At 45.3% G+C, this 23,262-nt stretch overlaps 1 protein-coding gene across 1 annotated transcript in view; it reads left to right on the plus strand.

The window, feature by feature from the left end:
- The first annotated feature begins 2,507 nt into the window (after positions 1–2,507).
- The window catches only part of Cpvl (carboxypeptidase vitellogenic like), a 106,777-nt gene continuing 86,022 nt past the window's right edge, over positions 2,508–23,262 (plus strand). The window contains exons 1-3 of the mRNA XM_051202778.1: positions 2,508–2,686; positions 9,435–9,553; positions 22,784–22,898. Coding sequence (XP_051058735.1) covers positions 2,512–2,686; positions 9,435–9,553; positions 22,784–22,898 — 409 coding nt within the window. The 5' untranslated portion in view covers positions 2,508–2,511. The remainder of the gene's footprint in view (positions 2,687–9,434; positions 9,554–22,783; positions 22,899–23,262) is intronic.

Here is a 23,262-nt window from a genome sequence, read left to right on the forward strand (position 1 = left end):
TGGCAGATTACTTGTCTACCATGTGCAGGGCTCTGGGTTCCATCCCCAGCTCTAACACAAAACCTCACAAAGCAGAATTTAGAGCTAAGGCTGTCCACCATGCTTAGGTATTGGTGGTGTAGAGCCAGGTGCGGGCAGGTGCAGCGCTGTAATACACTAGGCAGGGTTGGGGTGAAGGTGTGGCGAGAGCGGCATCTGCCTCAGGTGGAAGATCTAAGGCGTGACAAAAACTTGGGAATTGGTGGGCAGTGGTGGTGGCACACACCTCTAGTCCCAGCACTCGGGAGGCAAAGGCAGGAGGATCTATGTGACTTTGAGACCAGCCTGGTCTACACAGCGAGTGCCAAGACAGGCTCCAAAGCTACACAGAGAAACCCTATCTTGCAAAACCAAAAACAAAACAACAAAAACAAACAAACAAACAAACAAACAAACAAAAAAAAACTTGCTAATCAAGGGACGTGTTATAATACAACACATTGGAAACTCCATATAATGACAACAAGAAAACGGAGACAGAAATAAATTTGTTTGTTTTGAGGCAGGGTTTCTCCGTGTAGCTCTGGCATTCTGGAGTGCTCTGAGTTACAGGCAGAGGTTGGCCTTGAACTCACAGAGATCTGCCTGCCTTTGCCTCCCTCAGTGCTGGGATTAAAGGTGTGAGCCATCACTGCCAGGCTAAATCAAGATCTTAAATGAAACCAGCTGTAGTCAGATTCAACAGGAGTTTCATGTATCCCACATACCCAGGGGGCCCTGAAGTCAGGCCCTGGGTTGTCTAACTTCATGTCCTTACATGACATCACCTATCAAGTCCAGTTTTATTACCTACCCTTGATATGTATTATTCTTGCCTTTCTGGTGGAGTTATTAGGAGATTCAAATCAGCTAAAACACATTAAAATATAAAGGAAGTTGGGCAAGCACAACTTACGTGTTTATGTAAAGTCTGGATGGCAGGCAGCATGATTTCAAGCCATTGTGATGACATGCCAGGAGAATACTCTCAGAAAAATCGCATTTAAAGATTGTTGCCAATATTCTACTTTTCTTCTCTCTCTTAAAAAGTACTTATTTTTTATCTTTAACTGAGTGTGCCTGTGTCTGTGTGTGAGTACGTGCACTTGTGTTCATTTGTCAACAGAGCCAGAAGAGCGCATCAGATCCATGGATCTTGAGTTACAAGAGGTTGTGAGTTTCCAACATGGGGAAACAATCTTCTGATCTTCTACAAGAGTATCAGGAACCCTTGACATCTAAACCATCTTTCTGCCCCCTTCTACACCCATATTTTGTTTGTTTGTTGTGTAAGACAGAACTCTCCTGTACCCCACGCTGGCTGACTATTCTCTCTAACTGACTTCTGAACCTTTTGACTCCAACTTCTAAGCACTTGGTGATATGGGATAATGCTCTTGTACACTGTAAAGATTTGTCACTCTTAATGGTTTAATAAGACGCTGATTGGCCAGTAGTCAGTTAGGAAGTATTGGCTGGGCAACCAGACTAGGAGAATTCTGGAAAGAGGAAGGCAGAGAGTGAGTTGCCAGCCAGATGCAGAGGAAGCAAGATGAGAATACCTTATTGAGAAAAGGTTTAGCCACATGGCTAAACATAAATAGGAATTATGGGTTAAGTTGCAAGAGTTTTGTTAGAAATAAGCCTGAGCAATAGGCCAAACAGTTTATAATTAATATAATAAACGTCTGTGTGTTGGTTTGGGACTGAAGGATGGGGAAGGACTTCTACAACTTCTTTCTACAACTAGGATTATAGGTATGCTTGTGTCCCATCTGGCCTAATTTCTTAAGTTTACTTATCAGATGACAATGAGGTATAGGATCCTCCATCTCTTCTTTCTGTTTTGTTGTTGGATATAAAACTTACAATTTATAAGAGATAGAGGGATTCTGAAGAAACCTATAGCTTATTTTAAATTCCCCTGTGAAGAGCACTGGAACCCCTTGGTCTCCCTTTGCTTAAGCCATTTCCTGTATATCTAGTGCCGTGTGTGTGTGTGTGTGTGTGTGTGTGTGTGTGTGTGTGTGTGTGTGTGTGGGTGTGTGTGGTGTGTTTCCATATGCCTGAGTTTGACCCCCTTTCATACCCTGCCATTCTGTAGTGATGGAATGGTCCCTACCATTCATTTACTCAGTGGCCATGTCTAGAGCCCTGGTTGCTCCCCAGCTTTGCCTAATTCTTTACTGGATCTACTGTCCAGGCCATAGTTTTTAACAGTTGCTTTCCAGTTTCATTGTAAGTCTCTTGCAGAATCTTTCTCTGGGTATCTGAGGTTATGATCAACAGGGATTGAGTAGGACTTATTTTCTGGTGATGCCCAAGGTGCTCAGTAACCTGCCTTTAAACACAATAGGAAAGGTTTTCTTGTATGTTTTGCTCTTTTGTTTTTCTTTTAGTAAACAAATGGATTTCTTGCATGTAAAGGGGATAGGCAAATACTGACTTTTGACTCATGCGTGGAATGTCACTTCTCTTTTCCAAGGCCAAGAAATGGTTGGCATCATATCGAAGGTGATTGTTTCACTGATCCTGTTTATGGTCAGCCCTGGTGATGGACTGTTTCGCTCCATATACCGAAGCACCTATGTTTCCATGCCACTCAGGGGAAATGCAGGACGGCCTCTGTTTCTTAGCCCTTATATCAAGGCTGGGAAGATCAAGGAAGGTAAGTGTCAGAAAAGGGCTCCTACACTTTCAATGGTATTTTAAAAGCAACCATCCCCCAAGATGTGAAATACTTGTCAGTATTTTTATTCAGTTGTTTTATTTCAAATATTAAAGACTTGCTGTCATGTATCATCTGACTTTTGAGCTGAAATGAGGTGGTTGGTTGGGGAAGGAATATTGGTATGGTTAAGTTGCCGCCTTTCTCTTTATACAACCAGTGAATGTCTCCCAGTGGGACAGCATTGACCAAGCCATCACAAACCTTGCAACTTTCATCTGTGAATGTTGACATTAACACTTGGCAACTAAGCAAGGTGTGTCCACATAGGAGGACTGAAGTAGGAGGTCCAAGGACCTGCTAGAATTCACATAGACACTGGCTGGAAGGTGTGATCTCCATACCCACAGGGTTTCTCTCCATCCACCTGCTGTGACTTTTACCTGGCGAGTTATCCACAGAGCAGGCCTCAGTTTCCATGTTAAAAAGATTTAACTAACATCTTATATAATTTGCAAGAATACCAGGAAAATGTAGTGAGAGAAAACTTGGAAGACTCCCCATAACCTGCAAATTTCTCCCCAAATCTCATTGTTTGCAGAGGTGTCATTAACAGACTATCAAGAGGCTGATATCTATCAGTTAATAGATAGAAGTCACATTTGGTGTTGTTAGACTAAAGTGTATGATTGCCTCTGCTCTCACCACATCTTAGTGCCTAGGTAAGTCACCGAGGCCACAAAGAACATCATCTGTGGGAAGTCAGTTTTCCCATGAGCTGCAAACAGCACACAGACTCTGGCTTTGAGGAATTGTTTGTAAAAGGAGCAGAGGACTGGGCTGGTGGCCAGAAGGAGTCAAGGAAGGGTTGCAAAGAGGAGACAGACAATGAGTGTTTGCTGAAGCAAGGGTTGGCTGAGGTGTGATGTGAGGAGCTGCTGGCAGGCATTGAGTGCAAGAGACACAGAAGAGGGACTTGCTGGAGAGTCAGCTGGGATTGAGAGTGGAAGACACCAGACGTTTCAGGGAAATAATGGTTTCAAAGACCAAAAGTAAGTCTAAACATTCTACAAGGAAGTTTAAAATAAAGCAGTTTGCTCAATGGAAGTGCCCTCACAATCAACGGGTTGCTCTAGACTTTGCCAACTCTTTGCTGCAGGAAGGTAAAAACATCTTCCTTGTGTAATCAGAATATGTAAAAAGGGATTCAGTTTCACTTTCTGCACCAAATTCACAGAAAGATGGCTGCCTGGCCACATGGGCAGATTCTTAAAGATGTGTCTTAGTAGGAAACACAACAACCACCGAACTCCACAGTGCCACACTGAATTCAGCCCAGCTTCCTTGATAACTGCAGACTGACACATTTATCTCATTAACAAGAAGTCAGAGAAAACCATTGGATGTGGAGCTGAAAAGGAGTTAAGGTCATTATAACCAAGTCCTACCCAGCCTCATGCAAGGAAGGAGACTTGCACATCTAGATTTGTCCAAAGGGGAAGCTGGGAACAGAAACTCAGGAGCAGAGAAGCCTGTAGGACTCAGATCTTTTGGCTTCCCCTCTGTGCCTTGCCTGCTGCGGTCTCTTTTTTCTTGTTTAAGAAGTTTGTGGTCTTCTGAAATAGATGTACTAATATATGGGAATCAAGTAAGAAATGAAACTGAAGTGTTATATATAAGTTAAGTATGCTAAAAGATTGAGAAGGAAGGCTATTGATATAATCTAGATAGAAAATAATAGTAGTAGTGAAAATAACTAGTAATAAACTATAAACTCAACATAAATAAAATAATAAATAAATTAAAAATAAATAATAAAAAGCGATGACTAAAATTCATTCATTATTTCCTAATACTTAACACAATACTTTTATGGAGTAGGCACTTAGTAAATACTTAGGCAATTTACATTTGGGTCTCAACCTTGTGCCAGAAACCACATTTGCCATCTATTAGCTCATGTAGGTCTCAGAGTAACCCTAATAAAGCACATATAATTACTGTTCCCATTGCATAGATGAGAAAATTGGGGTTCTAGGAAGATAAGTATCTTGCCCAGAGCTATAAAACTAATAAGTGACAGATCTGGGGTCATAACTTTTGTCTACCAACCATACTATGAACCACTGTGTCATGTGACCATCTCCCGACTCAATGCTGTAGGGCAAGAGATGGGGGACCCAAAAGGTCTTTATGCACACCGAACGGTTAGACGGCTAAGCAGAGGCATTGTTAGGGGGAAACCATCACATGCCTGTGCCCTATGCGGCAGAAGGAGTGAGAAGAGCCCCGAGGAACCCATCTGAGCAATGGTCATCCCCATCCCTCCCTCGAGGCTTCTCTGGCTTAGCAGCATTCCAGGGTCATGGGCATACACAGTAAGGGAGAAAGCTTGAGCTTTAGACCTTTGGTAGCAAGCCCTGCAGACCCTCGCCCCATGAATGGCATCATTTGAGACCCTGATGGATAGGTAACTTCCATCATTAAAGTTGTGTTTCCAACTCAGAATTGCTGAGTGCAATTTACATGGTGGATCCCAAAGCTGGCGCATCTGGGGACTCAGATACTGCCCAACAACATAATTAAGGATAATTTTATTCACCCACTTCGCTGAAAGTTCAGGGAGCTGTGGGCAGATGGGCAGCTCCCTCTTTAAATCCCTGTTGCTAACGGAATCTCTTAAAGCTGCAGGAGCCTTACCATTGCAACAGAACAGTTTTGAGATAAACTGTAGTTCACAGAAAGACAAGGGGAATTTTTATTTTTTTAAATACCCAATTAGCTCACTTAATTTTATGTAATTGTAATTGCATGTTTGCTTTCTCTGAGGCTAAAATAAATCCTTACATTCTGAAAGAAAATGCAGAAGGCAAGTTTTAGCATCTGTGCAAACACTATATTTTTACAAATTCCAAAGAATATTTGCTGTTGGGTCCTAATTTGTTGCTTGTGGACCGAAAGTGCATTGTCACTCTGGGGATGGCTGGGGTGTTTGTGGATCTCAATGTGTACCCCAGGTGGCTGATTCAACCCTTCACTGGCCACACTCCAATTATTCTCAGGGTATTAATGTCACAAACACTGGCAACAGCAGTGAACAGCAAAGGAGAAAGTGAGGTGACTTCAGAGAAAACCTTTTCCTTCTTTAACTGTTTGTAAAACATTTATATTATGTGTCACCGTGCCAGAAAGATCAAAAAACTACCCATGGGAGTTTGTTTTCCATACCGCATTAACAGCTGACTTTGGTCTAAGGATGAAAGGCACATTCAAACATATTTAAAAATCAAGTTAGTGGAGGGGATTTTTGATTATTTTACTGTTATTTGGTGAATAGGAATTTAAAATATGAACTGGAACAAAAAATAATTAAATAAAAAGGGTTTCCTAGATTTGTTAAGATATTGACAAGGTTTGTCCGTTTTCCAGAGGGGTTTGTAGAAATATGCTAATCCCAATGCAGTGTCAGTGGCTGCCCATTCATTTATTCATTCATCTGCCCCTTCATTTATATTCATTCATTAAAAGGTATTTATGGAGTTTCTTAAGAATGTGAACTATCACACTAAGTCCCAGGGGTTCAGAGATTAAGTGAGACAAATTCGCTGCTTCCCTACAGCTCCTGCTGGAGGAGAAAAGGGACAGGACAAACCTAAGTACAAGTCAGAAGAGATGCAACCCAGTCATTCTCAAGAGGGAGGGACAAGTGAGCAGCCAAATCGATCTAGAGCTAGCTTGCAGACCGTGTGTAGCCCTGGTCTCAGAGACAGATTGATTCAATCATCTCTCGCCCACATTCCATCCCCTCCAGCTCCTTTCTATTTTATATTTTCTCCTTTTCTCATTGTACTTTGACCTCTCTCATCTTTCTCTGTCTTCTATCTCAAGTCCTGTCCTACCCATCACCTCTCTCTGGATTGTACCTCACCCATTCCAGCCTTTAATTTTTACTTCTTGGTCATTCTTTTTGGGGAATGGATGTGTGTCTGTCTGATGCTAAGATGATTAGTGGATTTGCTTAAGGAAAAGGCTTTCCAGCCCTGCAGTGTGATGCGGATGCTCTTATGATTGAGAGTAGAAGGAAAGGAAGAAAATGACAATTGGGGGGAACAGTGTGAGTTGAGACAAGGCCAGTGTCTTAGTCACCGGTCTATTGCTGCGAAGTGACAGCATGGCCAAGGTGACTCTTATAAGAGGAAACATTTCATTGGGGGCTTTCTTACAGTCTCTGAGGTTTAGTCCATTATCAGCATGGTGTGAAGTATGCCAGGATGCGGACAGACGTGATGGTGGAGAGGCAGTTGAGAGTTACAACCTGATCTGCAGACAGAGAGAGAGGGGATGTGGTAGACTGGGCCTGGCACGGGCTTTTAAAACCTCAAAGCCCACTCCCAGTGACACACTTCCTCCAACAAGGCCTTTCCCCCTGGGTGAATACATTCATGTTTATGTACTCATGTGCACATATGTGCCTTAGTGTGGAAGCCAGAGGACAATGTTGGGTGTCATTGTCAGGAATTTTATCCATCTGCTTTGGGACAGAGCCTCTCACCAGCCTGGAGCACACTGATTTGGCCAGAGTAGCAGGTCACAAGTCCCCAGGGTCCTCCTGTCTCAGCCTCTTCAGCACTGGGATTGCAAGCACCCACCACAGAAGTTGCAATGACATATTGTTTATGATGTATTAAAGCCACTGGAGATCAAAGTAGCAAACCAGTCATACTAGTTAGCCATAGAAGCAAGGCAGTGGTGGCAAACAGCTTTAATCCCAGGACTCAGGAGACAAAGATCTCTCTGAGTTCAAGGCCACCTGGGACTATAAGAGATTGTATCGGTCTAAAAGAGCAACAGAGCTCATGCTTTTAATCCCAGCATCAGAGAGGTATATAAGATAGGAACAGGGTCTTCAGTAGTCAGTATCAGGCATTCATTCTCCAGCCACATTGAGGATAGGAAGGCATTGACTCTGTCCATCCATGCTGAGGGGAGGCAGCAGTCTGAGGCTTGATGAGAGCTCATGAGACAGGATCAGCCCTTTCAGCCTGAAGTAGAGGTAAGAGATAGTGACCAGCTGTTTTGCATTTCTGTTCTTCAGCTTGAAGCTTGAACCCCAATATCTGTCTCTGGGTCTTTTATTTTTCATGTTACAATAAGATAACTTTTTCTTTAGGTGCTAGGGCTTCAACCCAGGTCCTCATGCTTGCAAGGAAACCCTTGACTGATGGAGCAATCTCTCAAGCCCCTAAGCTGGCTTCTCTTGACAGACTTGGATATGATGGACCGTGTTCCTGAGGATCCTAAAGGATGCCACTGAGAATCTACAGCACAGACGAGGCTGTCACAGAGTCACAAAACTGGTTAGGCAGCTGTGCTAGAGTACAAATGGAGAAGAAGACAGGGAAGTGTGTCTCAGAAGTGCATCCCCTTCTAAAGGCATGCCTATTTCTAAAAAAGGACATGTAGTCTCAAAGCTAAGTCTTACAAGACTTTGGAAAAAGAGAAGCATAGGATGGGCCGGTAATGTGCCCAAGGCCTCCCCGCATTGAAAAGGAACCGAGACACACACACACACCCCAGTAGCCACAACCAGGCTGTAAGGCTGTTCCTTCCTGCCTGCATTGAGTCAGGGGTATGTGGGAGAAAGGTCCTGGACTTTACATCACTTCCCTTGTAATTGAATACTGTTACTATGGTAGATTTCTTTGTCAGTGATGTGGCTGGGTGCTGGGCTGGGGAGAGATGCCGACAAGAGTGGGTGTCGTTAGTTGAAGGCATGTTGACCTCTTTTGCATTCTCCAATTTCATGTATCTCAGACGAAAATACCATTCTGGAGGGAGTCTGTACTAAAGGACAGTTCTCTCCCTCTTGCTCCCATATGCCCCAACGCCCACTTTCTGTTCTCCTTCTAGACTGTTCCTTGTGGTTCCTTCTTCCCACGTCTTGTCGCCTATACCCCCAGCTCAGTGCAGCCACCTACAGCAGGCAGGAAGGAACAGCCTTGCAGCCTGACTGTGGCCAGTGGTGTGGGTGCCTCAGTTCCTCTCTAAAGCTGGCAGACCTTGGGCACATTACCTCCCCTTTCTCGTAGGCTTGTAAGTCATAGCTTCCATGGGCATCGTCTTGTCTAAGGCCCCAAAGGCTGGCTGAGCATGCCCTTTTTTTCCTTTCCAGTCCTTTTGCTGGCGTTAGAAATCCAGGGCCTCTGCCTTCCACAACTGTCCCTGTTCTACTCGGCTCTCTGTGTAGTCATGAGGTCACCCCAATCTCAGCGCCCTTTTCCAACCACTCTGAGTCTCTCGGACCTGATCCCTAAAAGACCAGCAGGTTTTGTGCTCCTAACAATGATAAGGTGGGACCCAGAGGCTGCCCTAGGACTCCCAGCTGCTTAGTCTGATTCCCTGCACCCTTCCCCCTGCCCATTCAGTGGGTGCTGTGGAAACGCCCGAGGTACTAAAGTGATAGATGATGGGTGACTTCCTTTTCTCAGGAAAAAAATAAAAAACAGCTACAAAGCATTGGATCCTGCCCCCCCCCCTTACAGCTTCTCTTGACCTTGGCCTCACTGTGAATGGGGAATCTATGGGACCAGCCGGAGGAGGCTGGAACTTTCAGTTGTGAGTACCCTTCATGCCAGCCTCCTCTTAGCTTCTTATCCTGGCCTAGTGGTCGGCATAGGTCTCCCCGACCTGAGCAGGCTCATGGAGCATGTTCTCTAATCTCTGGGTATGCTTTCTTTCTCTTTACCAGGGCAAAAGAAGAGCATAGTCAGTCCTCTCCCTGGAATGAACATGAAGAGTTATGCTGGCTACATCACAGTGAATAAGACTTACAACAGCAACCTCTTCTTCTGGTTCTTTCCAGCTCGGGTAGGTGGCCGAGGCTTGTAGTGGAGGGCTGAGGGGGGCTCACTCAGGTGAGTGGAAATGGTAGCTTCCATGGGTAGATCGATGGGTTTTGTTATTGTTTATTTTTCTGCATGTGTCTCTCTCTCTGTATGTGTACATGTATGTGCATGGAGGTGGGAGGTGGATGTGTCTTCTTCATGTGGTCATCACCCTAGTTTTAAAGGCAGGGTCTCTCCCTGAACATGACCATGCTACACTGGCTGGACACTTGCCCCTGGGATCTGTCTTTGTCTCCAAAATGCCAGGGCTACAAACCCATGGTACCAAACCCATCTTTATGTGGGTGTTAAGGATCCAAACTCGGGTTTTCATGTCTTTATGTCACTTTGGCCACTGATCCATCCCCCCCCCCCCCCGCCCTATTGGCCTTTCTTTTAAAATCAGCACACAAAGGTGAAAACTGACATGGTAACAGATTTCTTACGGAATTTTCATGCATAATTTGTTTGGGCTGATTTTCTTTCCCACATCTGCCCCGTCTGCCTCCCCCACCCTTGTTTTGTACCTTTCTGCCCCTAGCGGTCCTTTCTGTGCCGTCTACTACCCTCTCCCACTTTCTTCAGAAGGCTAGAGAAACTTCAAAAAGTACTTTGTGTTCCTAAAAATGAGTAAATATTTGTGGAGGAGGTGTGGGCAACCCCCCTCTTCATTTTATAGTAACACAATAACTCCCTTCCTGGCATACGACCTTATTTGTATCTTTTAATGGTTGTTTTATTCAAAGAATGCTTGGGGCATGGTGGGCATTGAAAAGAGTCCAAGGAAAGTAGGGACTGGAGAGCCCCTGAGAGGGAGGAGTGGGGCGTGGCTAGAACTAACAGGTCCCGGCTTAGCCACCAAGCTCACTTGTGGTCTTCCGCGGCTACTCACACCCCCAGGTCCCTGGAGACACAGGAGCTTTTGAGCTCACCAGTGAGGTCTGGCTCATTCCCAGGTCACACAGTTCTTTGGGAGCAAGACACATTAAGGTTGAAGGTCCCTTTGGGGCTCTGAGGAGAGGTGCTGAGGTACATAAACACATCAAAAGCCCACTACAGAGACCTTTTCTATTTTCACTTGCAAAACTGGATTTGCTTTAGAAGCTGGAGAAAGCAAAGCAAAGCCTATCTCCATGGAGGCTGGTGTTCATATTTGCATACTATTAGTATACAACATTGTTGCCTATTTAATAACCTAGCAAATTGCTCCAACCAGTGCCACTGTGAAGTTGCAGAGTTCTTTCCACCCTTGGTACTCTCCTGCTGTGTTTCCTTGACTCATTTCTCTCTCCTAACCACATGATTTGTGATGTAGTTCATCTCCCAGTAGGCTGTCCTTCGGAGAACGGAGGTGGGCGGGTGAGAAGTGGAGAGCTTCAGCTGTTCAAGGTGGGGTCTTTGGACCCTCACCCTGGTAGACTTTTCCTGGACTCTGAAGGGATGTTTATTTCTTCCTCCATGTGGCTGTTGGATGAGTAACTGAGTAGTACAGAGCACAAAGTTTTGGGAGAGATGGGGAGAGGTGGCTATGTCCGAGGTCAGCACTTGCCCAGGAGCACAGTCTTCTTCCTGGTCGTTGGTAGGCTCCAGCTGGCAGAGAAACTGAGGCGTGCTCCCTTGAGCCTCCCAGCAGAGCCCAGCAGAGTGAGGGCTGCTAATGGACCGTCAGCAGCAAACAGCCCAGAAGTCTCAAGTCCACTTAACTTAAATAAGGCCTAAAAGTATTACCTCACTTTACTACATAAAGATGTTTCTTGTATTTCTGTATTGTATTCATTTCAGAGCTCAGCTTTATATGCTTAGTCTAAAGTGATCAAAAAATACCTGAGTTCCTAGCAGAATTTTATTGTGTTTCTTGCCATCTCCATCCATGCGTGTTTCTCCTCTCCACACCTTGTCCTCTCAACTCTTTTTTCTCAAGCCCCAAATTTCCCTGAAGTTCCATACCTGACTTAGGAAATGTAAATGTATTTATGTAAGCTTTGTCTTGTTTGGAGATAGGGCCTTGCGATGTAGACTGGGCTAGCCTTGAACTAGTGGTGATCTTCCTGCCTCAGCATCCCCAGTGCTTAGATGACTGGAATGTATCACCACACCTGGCTACGTAGCAATTTTTAATCTACACATAGAAATTATACATCTTTATTGGCTACCATGTGATGTTTTGCTACACCTGTACAGTGTGTAGTGTTTAAATATCAGCGTGGTTTCAAATGCAGGTATGCATTTGATGTCTTATAAGTTAATGTCTTATAAACATGTGTTTCTTTGTGGTGAAAATATTCAAAACACTTTCTTGTGTCTGTTTTGGAATGCACTGTACTTTGCTGTTATCTGCACTGACATGATACTGTGCACACACCCGGAACCTCTTCCCTATTGTAACTTAGTACCCACCCGGAACCTCTTCCCTATTGTAACTTAGTACCCACCCGGAACCTCTTCCCTATTGTAACTTAGTACCCACCCGGAACCTCTTCCCTATTGTAACTTAGTACCTATGACGCCAAATTTGGGGACTAACCCTTGCCCCCTACCCCCTCTGCCTTCTTCTCTCCAGGCTTCTGCTCTGTTCCACAGTGGTCCCCATCTTCATCAGAAAGAAGTGCTCATATTAGTCAAATGCAGGTCGAGGGCTTCGTGGTCACCTGCATCCCTTTGGGGTCTGGACTAGGATGGGATCAGCTTTCACTAAGATCTCTTGGGACTCAGCCTGTCACCCCATCCTCTCTTTCTCTGTGATCCCCCCCCCATCCCAGCCCGTGAAGCCCGATTCTCTCCTTTCTCTTCCACATTGTTGCATCCTTGCTTTGTAGCAAGAACTTCTTCATCAATGTCTGAAAGTTGAGTCTTTAGTAATTATTCAGATTTTGAGAAACAGCAATTAGTAATGAGAAAAGATCAGATAAGAACCCAACAACAGAAAGAAGGTTTTCTTTTCTTCTGTTTCTACCTGGCAGGTCTGGTCCAGCATGGCTTTGTATGCTGGACTGGAAAAGGGGTGCAGTTTCTTTATGCTCCATGGGCTCGAGGTTAGCCTGTTTCTTCTCCTTAATTAACTGAGACCCTAGCTGTTCACCTACCCACTGAGCTGTGGTCTTCAGATCCAGTTCTATAGCCATAAATACATCCTAAGAAAGCCCCAAAATTCCTGGCCATGTACTGTCTCGACACAAAGATCTTAGGCTCAGGGTTCGACACAAAGATCTTAGGCTCAGGGTTCTACAACAAGCGGCAGGCAAGCTTCCTGGAGAAAGACTGTGCAACACCTCACTGGGATGCTCACAGTCCCAACCAGTTATCCAAGGCTTCCAGCTAGGAACCAAGGAACAGAGTGGGACAGGTAATAGCACCTGAAGAGAGGAGAAGCAAGTGCCAGCCACAATCAGGGACGCCCCCTTTCTTCTGGCAGAAATATGAGTTCCTTGCCTGTCCAAGGGAAGCCACTGACATTGTCTTCAGAAGAAAAATGACACCTTTAAAGACTGAGGGTAGCAAAAATAGAGATCCAGGAAGGATGTTGCACTCAGAGCATCCTCTGAGTCATTTTCTGGATGCTGTTTCTCAGATTAGTTTAGTTTTCCTGTTATTTCTGTGAGAGTCCCCTGTTATTGTCTACAATTCAGCACATAATGAATTCCAGAAGACAACATCAGTGTGCATTGGGAATACTGTAGGAAATAGCAGGCTTTATGCCTGGGATGGGCAGCACACTATATAGAAGATGACACCTCTGGTGGCTGCTGTCAGAGGGGACACAAGCCCTGTGCTGAACCACCTTGCTCCTTAGGCTGAGCTAGAATTTACAGCTCAGTTTTTGACCTAGACATCTTTGCATTTGACTGTTATGTGTCACTTCCCTAAAAAAGTCATCCCAGAAAGTTCTGGGGTACAGAGGTTGAAAGTATGGCCTCTTGAATTAGTCAGGCCTGAGTGGCTGGGGCACTCACCCATACTTCCTAGAGGCACAGAGCATCTGTTGTCTCAGCTCACAGTAAGAGTCTGAACAGCTCGATGCCTGACCTGGGTCTCAAGGCAAAGAATAATGGAACCAGCCGATTAGGGAACTCACAATAAATACCGCTTTTATTGTTATGTCCTTGTGACTGTTATTAGCACTATCACTTTCGTGATACTAGTTGCCACAAATACTGAGCCAAATAAACACGTTTGTGGGCTTTAAAGGAAATAGAGGGAAGTTGCAAATCAGAAGGCCCCAGCCACCAGGCAAGAATGTAGATTAATTGCTGTTGGATAAGGAAATTACTATGTGAAATTGGGATTTGTCACACTTCAGAAGATAAAGGGACTTTTGAGGCTGTCTTCATTGGAACGAGATAGCCAGATTTTGACCTTATCTTCTAGGAACACAAGTAATTTGAAGTGTTCAGAGTTAGCCAAGCCCTTTTCCTGAGGTCTACCCCTAGCTCTTCTGGCAGAGGACAGGGCATGATTCCTGGTTTATTTGGTGCTTAAAAAAGAGCTGAGATACCTTGAGGCGCCTGGGGCAGCATATGAAGAGGTTGTCACTCGGGTGCCTGCAGGTTGGACCCTCCACAGCCAGACACCGGGAAATCACGTGCCACGGATTACACTATCAATCCCTGCACCCAGCCATCAGAGAATGGCAAGGGGCTGCTCTGACACTCATGGAAACAAGGTGTTTTCTCTGTCAGTGGAGGCAGATGTTCTAAAGTGTCCTGAGGACCCTACTGGACAGCTTGTCTTAGGAGTGAAGGTGGAATCAGGGACCCCCTAATCTGCAGCCAGGTGTAACTCCCTCCTCTGGGTATCAGAACTTCCTCAGCAGCAGAGTATATGTTGGAGAGGAGAGGAAGTCCAGACACCCTGCTGCTCATCAGAAGCACCTGGAAGCTTCAGACAAATGACAGCTCCCTCTCAGGTGCCCCGCCCATCTGGAATCCCGAGGGTCCAGATCAGCACACCACATGCACTCCTAGTAGAGCTTTCGGTGCTGTTGGAGAATGGGAGGTGCGGGTACAGGGATTCTGTTCCAGGTGCACAATTCCTGGTTGTTTAACTTGTTACAAGGCATTTATTCTTCCTGGGGTTCTGATCTCATTCAAACAGGGGAGATCGATCTAATCGACGTCTAGGACTATGTCTTAGTTCTCCAAGACACCCTGAACCAGAGCCACCCTGAGACATCACCATGTCTCTGACCCATGAACAGTAGGAGGGATGATAGTATCATCAAGGTGTAAAAAGCTATTAAGGTTTGTAAAGACACTGCACAGCCCTGGATAGCAAAAACCTTGTTCCTTTAGATTGAGCTATAGTATCTTGGGGCAATTGGTATCTACTCATTATTAAACTGTGAGATGGAAACTTAGGCAGTGGTGGCTACTGCATAGCTTGGATGCGCCAGTGTGCATGCTTGCTTGTTTTGCATCTCAGCTCTAAATCACCATGACCCAAGATTACAGCATTAAGAATCTTTGCTATTGGGTGAGTATGTCAGTAGAGGGCGCTGGCACCGCGGCACAAAGTTGCCTTCCTTTTCTGTTCCCTGTTCTGTGTTTTGCTTTTTTGGGTCTTGCTGCCCAATGGGTGACGTTTTGCCTTTTAGTTGTTCACTCAGACCTCTGCCTAGGTGGCCATCCAGCTGTGGCCTGTTTATGGTGAGGTAACCCAAGGAACTTAGCCCCAAAGGGTTGTTCCCAGGACTTTTTCAAGGTGGCCTGGAGCACAACCTATATAGTTATAGTACCTATATCCCCCTTTATGGGATTGACCTTCCACAGCCTTGAGTAGTGCCCACATCGGGGGTTTTGAGATTGATCCTCCACAGCCTTGGGGAATGCTCACATCCCTCCGTGTGGGATTGATCCTTAGTCCAGTCCCCTCTAGTCCAGTGTCCTCTTTATACACCTATGGAGAATTTCCTATTGCAGCTGTGCCTTTTATACTGTCTTTCCTGTTCCCTGGGAGACACAGGCAGCTTACAGGCATGTTGGTCTTGGTCCGCTCTCTGGACTTCTGTCCCACATTGCCTGATGCTGTCTGTACCCCATGTGGCCACAGCAGACATGCATGCTGAAGTAAGATTAGAAGTCAGTGTTCCTGGCTAAACAGAGAGGCTGGTCAATCACACAGGGAAATGACTAAGAGGCTCCTGTCTTAGGACCAGACCCTGAGAGGTAGCACCACTCTTTCTCCCAAGGAACGGAGAATTTTCTGGAAAGACCTCAGGGGCTGGGTCAGCCAGCATGTCACTCACCCTCCTTCTTGGCACATCAATATGCTTTCTTCTACAGGAAGTTGGCCAAGTTGGCCAAACTGTAGCTTCCAGGCTTACCTTGACCTTGGTTATGAAAACATCAGGGATTTGCTAGCGTGAGTTTAAAGGTACTTGTGATTGGCCAAGCTCACATATCACATGATCTTACTTTGATCAGCCAAGGGTCATCTGATAGAAACATGACCAGTGTGCCTTTTCTATGAGTGAGGGACCGTTCCTGTGAAAGGCACGTGGGCCAGCAGATTCTCAAACTATGTGAACTGCAGGACCACTGAGCCACTGACCAAGCAGCAGGGGTTAGAAGTCAAAGACTACTGCCTTCATATTTTCTTTTTGGTGTTCTCAAGGCATCAGGAATCTGAAATAGCAAAGCTATATGGATCAAAACAAACTAGCTAAAAATGATGTTACAGATCACTCCATTCATAAGTGTATTTGAACTCTGTAGAAAACTTTTTGTGCCCAAATGTGTTTGGGGGTAAATGAAAATTCTAACCAGAGATGGAAGTCCTTTTCATCTTATCTTGAAGCAGAAATAAGACCAGATTCCACATCCACACTGCCTTTCTTTCTTTCTAAGCCAGCTTTCTTGCCTGAGGCCCTAAGACACCCTTGTTACCTCCCTGTGTCAGACCGCAGTCTGATGGTTAGGGAAGAGCCAGCAGAGAGTCTGGTAGGCTTGAAGCTGATTGCTTGATAAGAAAAGTCAAAGCTTGGTAAGAACCTAGTAGAGCTTGGAAATGATATGAAGAGACCAGAAAAAAAAATGAAAAAGTTAATTTTCCCTATGAATGATCATAGTAAAGGAAGGTCTAATGTGTGTCAGCATGAAGCTAGATGAGCATCCCTCCCTGGGAACACACATAAATCTTAAGCAAGTGGTTCACATGTGTTGGGACTACGTGTGTAGAATCCAAATGGGTACAGCATAGCCGTTTAATGATTCTGGTTACAAAACTAATTGCTTTCAATAAAAACCCTTTTCCTTGATTAACACGGTGTGGCAGTTGAGGCATCATAACAGCAGAGATCTGTGGGGAAGAGTGGGAGTCCGTTCAAATCCACTTTGGGGAATTTAAAGACATTTACGTCAGATACTAATGACTTTGATAAAGAGAGAACACGAGACTTAAAGCAAGTAAACCACCAGTCTCTGCATATAGAGGTACACAGAAGGACTCATTGACTTACAGAACACACTTTCCATTTTAAGCATGGCTTGAAGTCTGGCAGTGGTTTGGCTGTTATATCCTCACCTAGAGTGGTGTTTCTTAGTGGCTTGGAAGAAAGGGTTGGCTAGAAGCAGGTGTGCAGATTGGGCACTAGCAAAAATACTGTCCTCTTATGTGATAAGCTGTGGTGATATATTAATTATGATTTAATAAATCTTGCCCGAGGGTTCAGAATGTAAAGCTAGCTGCAAGTCATAGAGGTCAGGCAGTGGTGGTACACACCCGTAATCCCAGGACACGAAATTGATCCAGTCTAAAAGAGAAATAGAGTTCGCACAAAAGTGATCTCAGCACTTGGGATCACACACCTTCAACCCCAGAGCTAGAAAGGAATACAAGGAAGAGGCAAAGTCAGTCTTAGTCTCCAGCCATGTTGAGGAGAGGCAGCAGTCTAGGACCACGGTCTGACGGTTGCCAGAGAGCAGTGCAGTCATCACTGTACTCTAAAGATTTGTGGAAACAGGATCATGCATTTTAGTCTCAGGTAGAGGTAAGAACTAGTGACTGGCTGCTTGGCCTTTGTGATCTTCAGCTTGAAGCTTGAACCCCAATATCTGTCTCTGGGATTTTATTATTCATGTTACAGCAAGTTGCTGAAATTCCCTAGAGCAAACACAGCAGAATCTTCTATGTAAAATACAATCACTGGAATGTTTAGGTTTTTGTCTACTCGATACAATGCAGTCACCTTAGAAGAGGGAATGTCCACTGAAGAATTGCATCCATCAGATCAGACTTCGGGGTATTTTATTCATTAATGGTTGATGTGGGAAGGTCCAGCCCACTTTGGTGATGCCACCCCTGGGCAGGTGATCTTGGGACATATAAAAAGCAGGCTGAGCAAGCCAATAAGAAACATTTCTCTATAGTCATTGATTAAGTTTGGTTCTTTCCTTGAGTTCTTGTCTCCATTTCCCTTAAAGATGGACTGTAAACTGTAAGATGAAAAAAACACTTTCCACCCCAAATTACTTTTGGTCATGGCGTTTATAACAGCAATAGAAAGTAAACTAGAACAACCACACTGAAATTGGTGCCTTTAGTCCCTGCACCCGACGTATTGACTCTCCATTTCAGCCCTTGTGTAAGATACAAATAGAAAGTCGTATATACACTGCCGTTTGCCTATGCTGCAAAGCTTGGGGTCTGCTCTGGTTGGAGACATGGTTTAAAAGTCTAGGAGTGTGACTGATGTGTCTCTATTTGTAAAGTGATGGGCCAGGTCAGGGCTAGTTTATATCTCATAAATTTTGCTTCCTTCAATCCATGAAGGTATGAAGGGTAGGGTACAGGATCTTTTTAGTAGTAGAATGTACTAGTGTAGAAATGTCTAATGGACAGAATAGAAAAAGTGCCACCCCCTGGACTGGCTGTTGATTACTCAAGAAACATTGAGGAAGGAGTAGCCAAGTTTGTGACTGGCCACCAGGGGTCGCCAGAGGAATTGAGAGGGCAGCTGAAAAAAATGGGCCTTGTTCTGTTCTTTCCTTTGCAGCTCTTTCTCCCTTTCCGTTTTCTTTTCCTTCCTCCCTCCTTCATCTTGACAGAGTCACTCTGTGTAGCCCAGGCCAACATAAACTCTTAATCCTTGTCTTCATCGTCCTAGCAGTGGAATTGGGGGTGTGTCTAAACACCCAACCACCACAGTTCTTTCTTGCTCACCAGTGAAGGGCTCATCCTCTTGGGCCCCATCTTTCCCATGTCCACCCGTCTTCTTTTGCTACCTAGGTACCCAAAGATCCAGGAATCCTCTGCTCCTTCGCATCTCATTGCCCCTTCCTTCTTTCAGCAGCTCCTGTGATAGTACTCAGACCCACGCTTCTCTGTGCTCCCAGAAGTCTTCTTCTCTTTGTCATCAAAAAGATAACTCTTTGCCAGTGGGATTACTCATCTATGATGTCCAGGGCATTTGAAAAACCCCTCAAAAGCCCTGCCTTTCAGTCCTCGATCTCGTGTTCCTTTGCCCATCTGTCCATATATGTAGCTATACTTAGCTGTCTTCCCACCTGTCAGAAAAACCAGTCAGAACTCATTGTTTAGAAAGATGCACCAGATACTGCCTGAAGGTTATGCCTGTACCTACTATTCACATATGCTCAATAACCTGTGTTTCCAGGCAGAGGGCACAAAGGTACAGAGAAAATAAGGAATTTGCCCTAGGACACACAGCTATAAAGTAGCATAGTTGGAACTCCAGTCCTGGCAGTGACTCTGGATTGCACACTCTTTACCAGTGTGCAATTTTATTTTTTTTCTAGCCATGAGTAGGAGCTAACCCACAGCTTGAGAGAGCAGCCTGAGAGTGGATAGTGTGTGCTATTAGATAAACTGAGCTAGATGCAGGCAGCACAATGGTGATAACTTATTGCCGTGGAGTGATGCCCACGACCTGTAGTCCAGGACCACAGAAACAAGATCTTATCGCTTACTGTGTCTACAGCGTATGGAATGTTCATAAGATGACCATGCACGTGGCATGTGTATAGAGAACTCCGCAGATGTCTCCATGGTCAGCTTTAGGAAGTAGGACTGGGAAGAGCAGAGGGAGATTTGAAAATGATGGCTCAGTGTGTAAATGCACACACCACCAAACCTGAGGGTGTGAGCTTGGCCCCCCAAGACCCGCATGAGAGAATCAGCTACCAAGATTTGTTCCCTAGCTTCTACAAGTGTTCTGGGAGATAGAGATAGATAGATAGATAGATAGATAGATAGATAGATAGATAGATAGAAGATGGAAGTTTCTGTCCCGCCTGATCCCACAGCCACTTTGCCCCAAATAAACACACAAAGACTTACATTGAGTATAAAATGTTTGGCCAATGGCTCAGGCTTCTTATTGGCTAGCTCTGTCTTAATTATTAACTCATTTCTATTAATTACCCATAATCCAACATGTTATTCCTTCTGGAACATGGCGTCTCTTCACGGCCTCTCTCTGCCTTCTCTCCCATCCTTCTCCTTGCCTGGTAGCCCCTTCTATGCTTCCTGCCTGGCTACTGGCCAATCAGTGTTTTATTCATCAACCAATAAGAGAGACATATGTACAGAAGAACATCCCCCATCGATATATAGATAGGTAGGTATGTAGGTAGGTAGTTATGTAGATAGATAGATAGATAGATGTAATAAGATTTCAAAAGAAGTTCTTCACTTGAAATACAGTATGTATTGAGGAAAATGACTTTAAAGCCTCCAGGGGAAGAACTAAATGTTTTGAATCATAACTTTAATGAAAGTAATTTTTTTTAAGTTCCAAATTCCACCCTACCTGCAACTAATGAGCAACAGTTTCTTATTTCATTGGCTGCCAAGTCTGTAGTGTGGCTTTGTTCAGGATGTCATCGTCGAATTCTCTTCTTTCCCAGGAGAAGGGCCTCACCTCACAGGTGAGAGAGGGCTATGTCACACAGGATTATCTGTAAGAAATTCATGCCACTAGTGTGGTCTGTCATAGTTTTTTTGCTTTCTTCACCACGGAAGCATGCCACGCTGTGAATGATGCTTGGGGACATAGCATTAAATATACACCTTTGCATCCCTGCATCTGGTTGAGGCATGGCATAAGCACACAGGGGGCTCGGCCCGTCAAGGTGTGGTAGGGTTTTCTTTAAAATCAAGCTGCTGCAAGAGCTGCTGAGCACCGAGAGGGAGGTCAGCTGAGGCTGCAGGCTGGCTGGCTCTTGGTATTCCAGCCCAAGAATGCAGAGTGCTTCACAGCTCCATAAGAACCCTGTTTGGCACATTGCTATTTGACTTGTCCTGTAGAGGGGCCTCTAAGAGTCTAGAGATAACCCTAACCCTGGCAGGTCACTGGACAGTGGAGGAGAAGAGGGCAGTGGAGACCAGTTGTCTAGGAGACTAAGACAGCAGGATCGCTGTCACCTTGCAGGTCCCCAACCTGTTTGTTGTGTAAGAAACTTCTGAAAAAAGCCGAGGGTTCCACCCTGCTCCTCCACAGCATGGCATTGCAACCCCTGTGGCGTGAGGCAAGGCGGAAGTCATTTTCTTAAAAAGACATTTCCATATTATTTTAATATATGAGCAAGCTTGAGGAACACGGGTATACGTGGACCTAGAGGAACCCTGGGGTTGAGCATCCTTAAGTCAGTGCACCCCAGAACCTCGTACTCCCAGGAGGCTGTAAGAATGGGTATGACTTCCTGTTCCCCTGGTTTTCCCACCTACCCCTTGTTGTGTGGAGTTTGCTCCCTCTACTGGGTGAATAAAAGTGTAGGGGTTAAGGACCTGGTGAGCAGCAGAGGCCCTAGGAGGAGGTAACTCACAAGTCTAAGCAAAATACACAGCAAGTGGCTCCAGGAAGGGTGGGGCAGGGTATAGAGCATAGATTTTCAGCAGAGCACTCAGGTACCGCCACCAGCATCGCCACCACAGGGCAGGTGAGGAAGCTGAGACTGGAAGAAGCAGGGGCCAGGGTCACCACAGCTGTTGTCGAGTAAAGTCACAGCCTCCTGGTTCCAGGCCTCCCTCACAGCAGCTCTGACACAGTGCCTTCAGTTTTGGGTTTTCTGCTGTGACTTAACAGAGAAGCCCCACCACCACCGCCACCTAGTGTGTGTGTGTGTGTGTGTGTGTGTGTGTGTGTGTGTGTGTGTGTGAGCCATGTCAACATTTGAGACAAGAAGATAACAGAGTGAAAAATACATCAGGGATCATAGGAGCCAAAGGATAAAAGAGAAGCCGAGCAGGGCACTCTGCTGTTCTTCTGTTTGTAGAAGCGTTGAGTGCAGCTCGCTGCTGAATCCTTAGTGTTCATCCTTCCTTTGCAGCAGTAGCTAGCATTTGCAGAACACATATCACAGCCGCTCACCAGGTTTTATGGAACATGATTCAGCCTCCTGTCAACTACACATTGCAGATAGTGGCACCAAAGCTCATTTCACAGGTGTGCAAAGCAAAGCCCACATTGCTTATGTGTCTTACCTAAAGTCACCCAGTTGGAGACAAGCAAAGCCCAGGCTTTCATCTGGAGAACTTAGTGCAGGTATTTGTCACTCACCCATGCCTGACCATGGCTATAGGCCTGCAGGCCAGAAGCCCAGCCTGACTAACACTTTCTACACTCACTCCTCAGTTATAACAGCCAATCACATTTACTGTGTCGGAATGCCCCAAGAGAATTAACTATGTCACTTTATGTCCTGAGAGTTGAGAGTGGGTCTGGAGGTGGCACATCATGTCAAAGCTGTTCTACAGCCAATGGCTGTTCCCAAGAGCACTCTCAGAGAAGGTCCAGAACAGACGAGAGAACCTATTAGACGACAGGAAAGTGGTACCCCATGTATGGTCCTCCATATTCTTGACTTCAGCTCTCAGTGACACCCTGCTAAGTTCGTCTGGCCTCTCACTACAGCCTCCTCACAGTGTCCTGAGGAGGAATCCAGCCTCCTCCTGTACTTGTGTGAGGAACTGGGACAACTAGGAAGGGCAGGAGATATTTGATTTCCTTACTGTGCTTGGAGGATAGAGCATGCAGATGGCAAGATGCTGTCAACTGCACAGGAAGACACCAGCTTTTGGGGCACACATAAATCCCAAGTAGGAAAAGGTGACCGACCTTTATTTATAGGGTAGGTCCCTTGGGGCTAGAGGCGTTCTAGAAAGTTGTCAAGGATGGGTAAGACAGAGGCTTCATGCTCTTGGGTGTACTTGGCAACCTTGGTGCATTTCTGCTCACTGGCTTTTCTGTCCCCTCCAGATACAGCCTGAGAGTGCCCCAGTAGTCCTCTGGCTTCAGGGTGGTCCTGGAGGGTCATCCATGTTTGGACTCTTTGTAGAACATGGGCCTTATATTATCACAAATAATATGACTGGTAAGTGATGCCTCGACTGCTTTTCCCATGGGCTTCCTTCCAGACCATGTCCCATCTTCCTTCTTTTATCTACGTTAAGATTAATTGAGAATAAACACAAGAACCACCACGAGTAGCTTAATAGTTCCAGACTATAGGAACACAACTTTGTGTCTGTCTAGAAGGAGGAGCCCCGGGGTGAATGTCCTGCCTGGCTTACTTTCTCCTGCAAATGTGGGCGAAAGGGTCTAAGCTGTTTTCTGCAAGCCAGCTGCTGACTCAAGCATTCTTGGCTTACAAAAACAGTTGGTATTTATTACTGTTTGGGTGAGCCCTCTTGCACGGGCCTAATGGTGGAATTATATCCCTCATTATCCACAGGGAT

This window comes from Phodopus roborovskii, unplaced genomic scaffold, assembly GCF_943737965.1.
Source record: "Phodopus roborovskii unplaced genomic scaffold, PHOROB, whole genome shotgun sequence".
Taxonomy (NCBI): domain Eukaryota; kingdom Metazoa; phylum Chordata; class Mammalia; order Rodentia; family Cricetidae; genus Phodopus; species Phodopus roborovskii.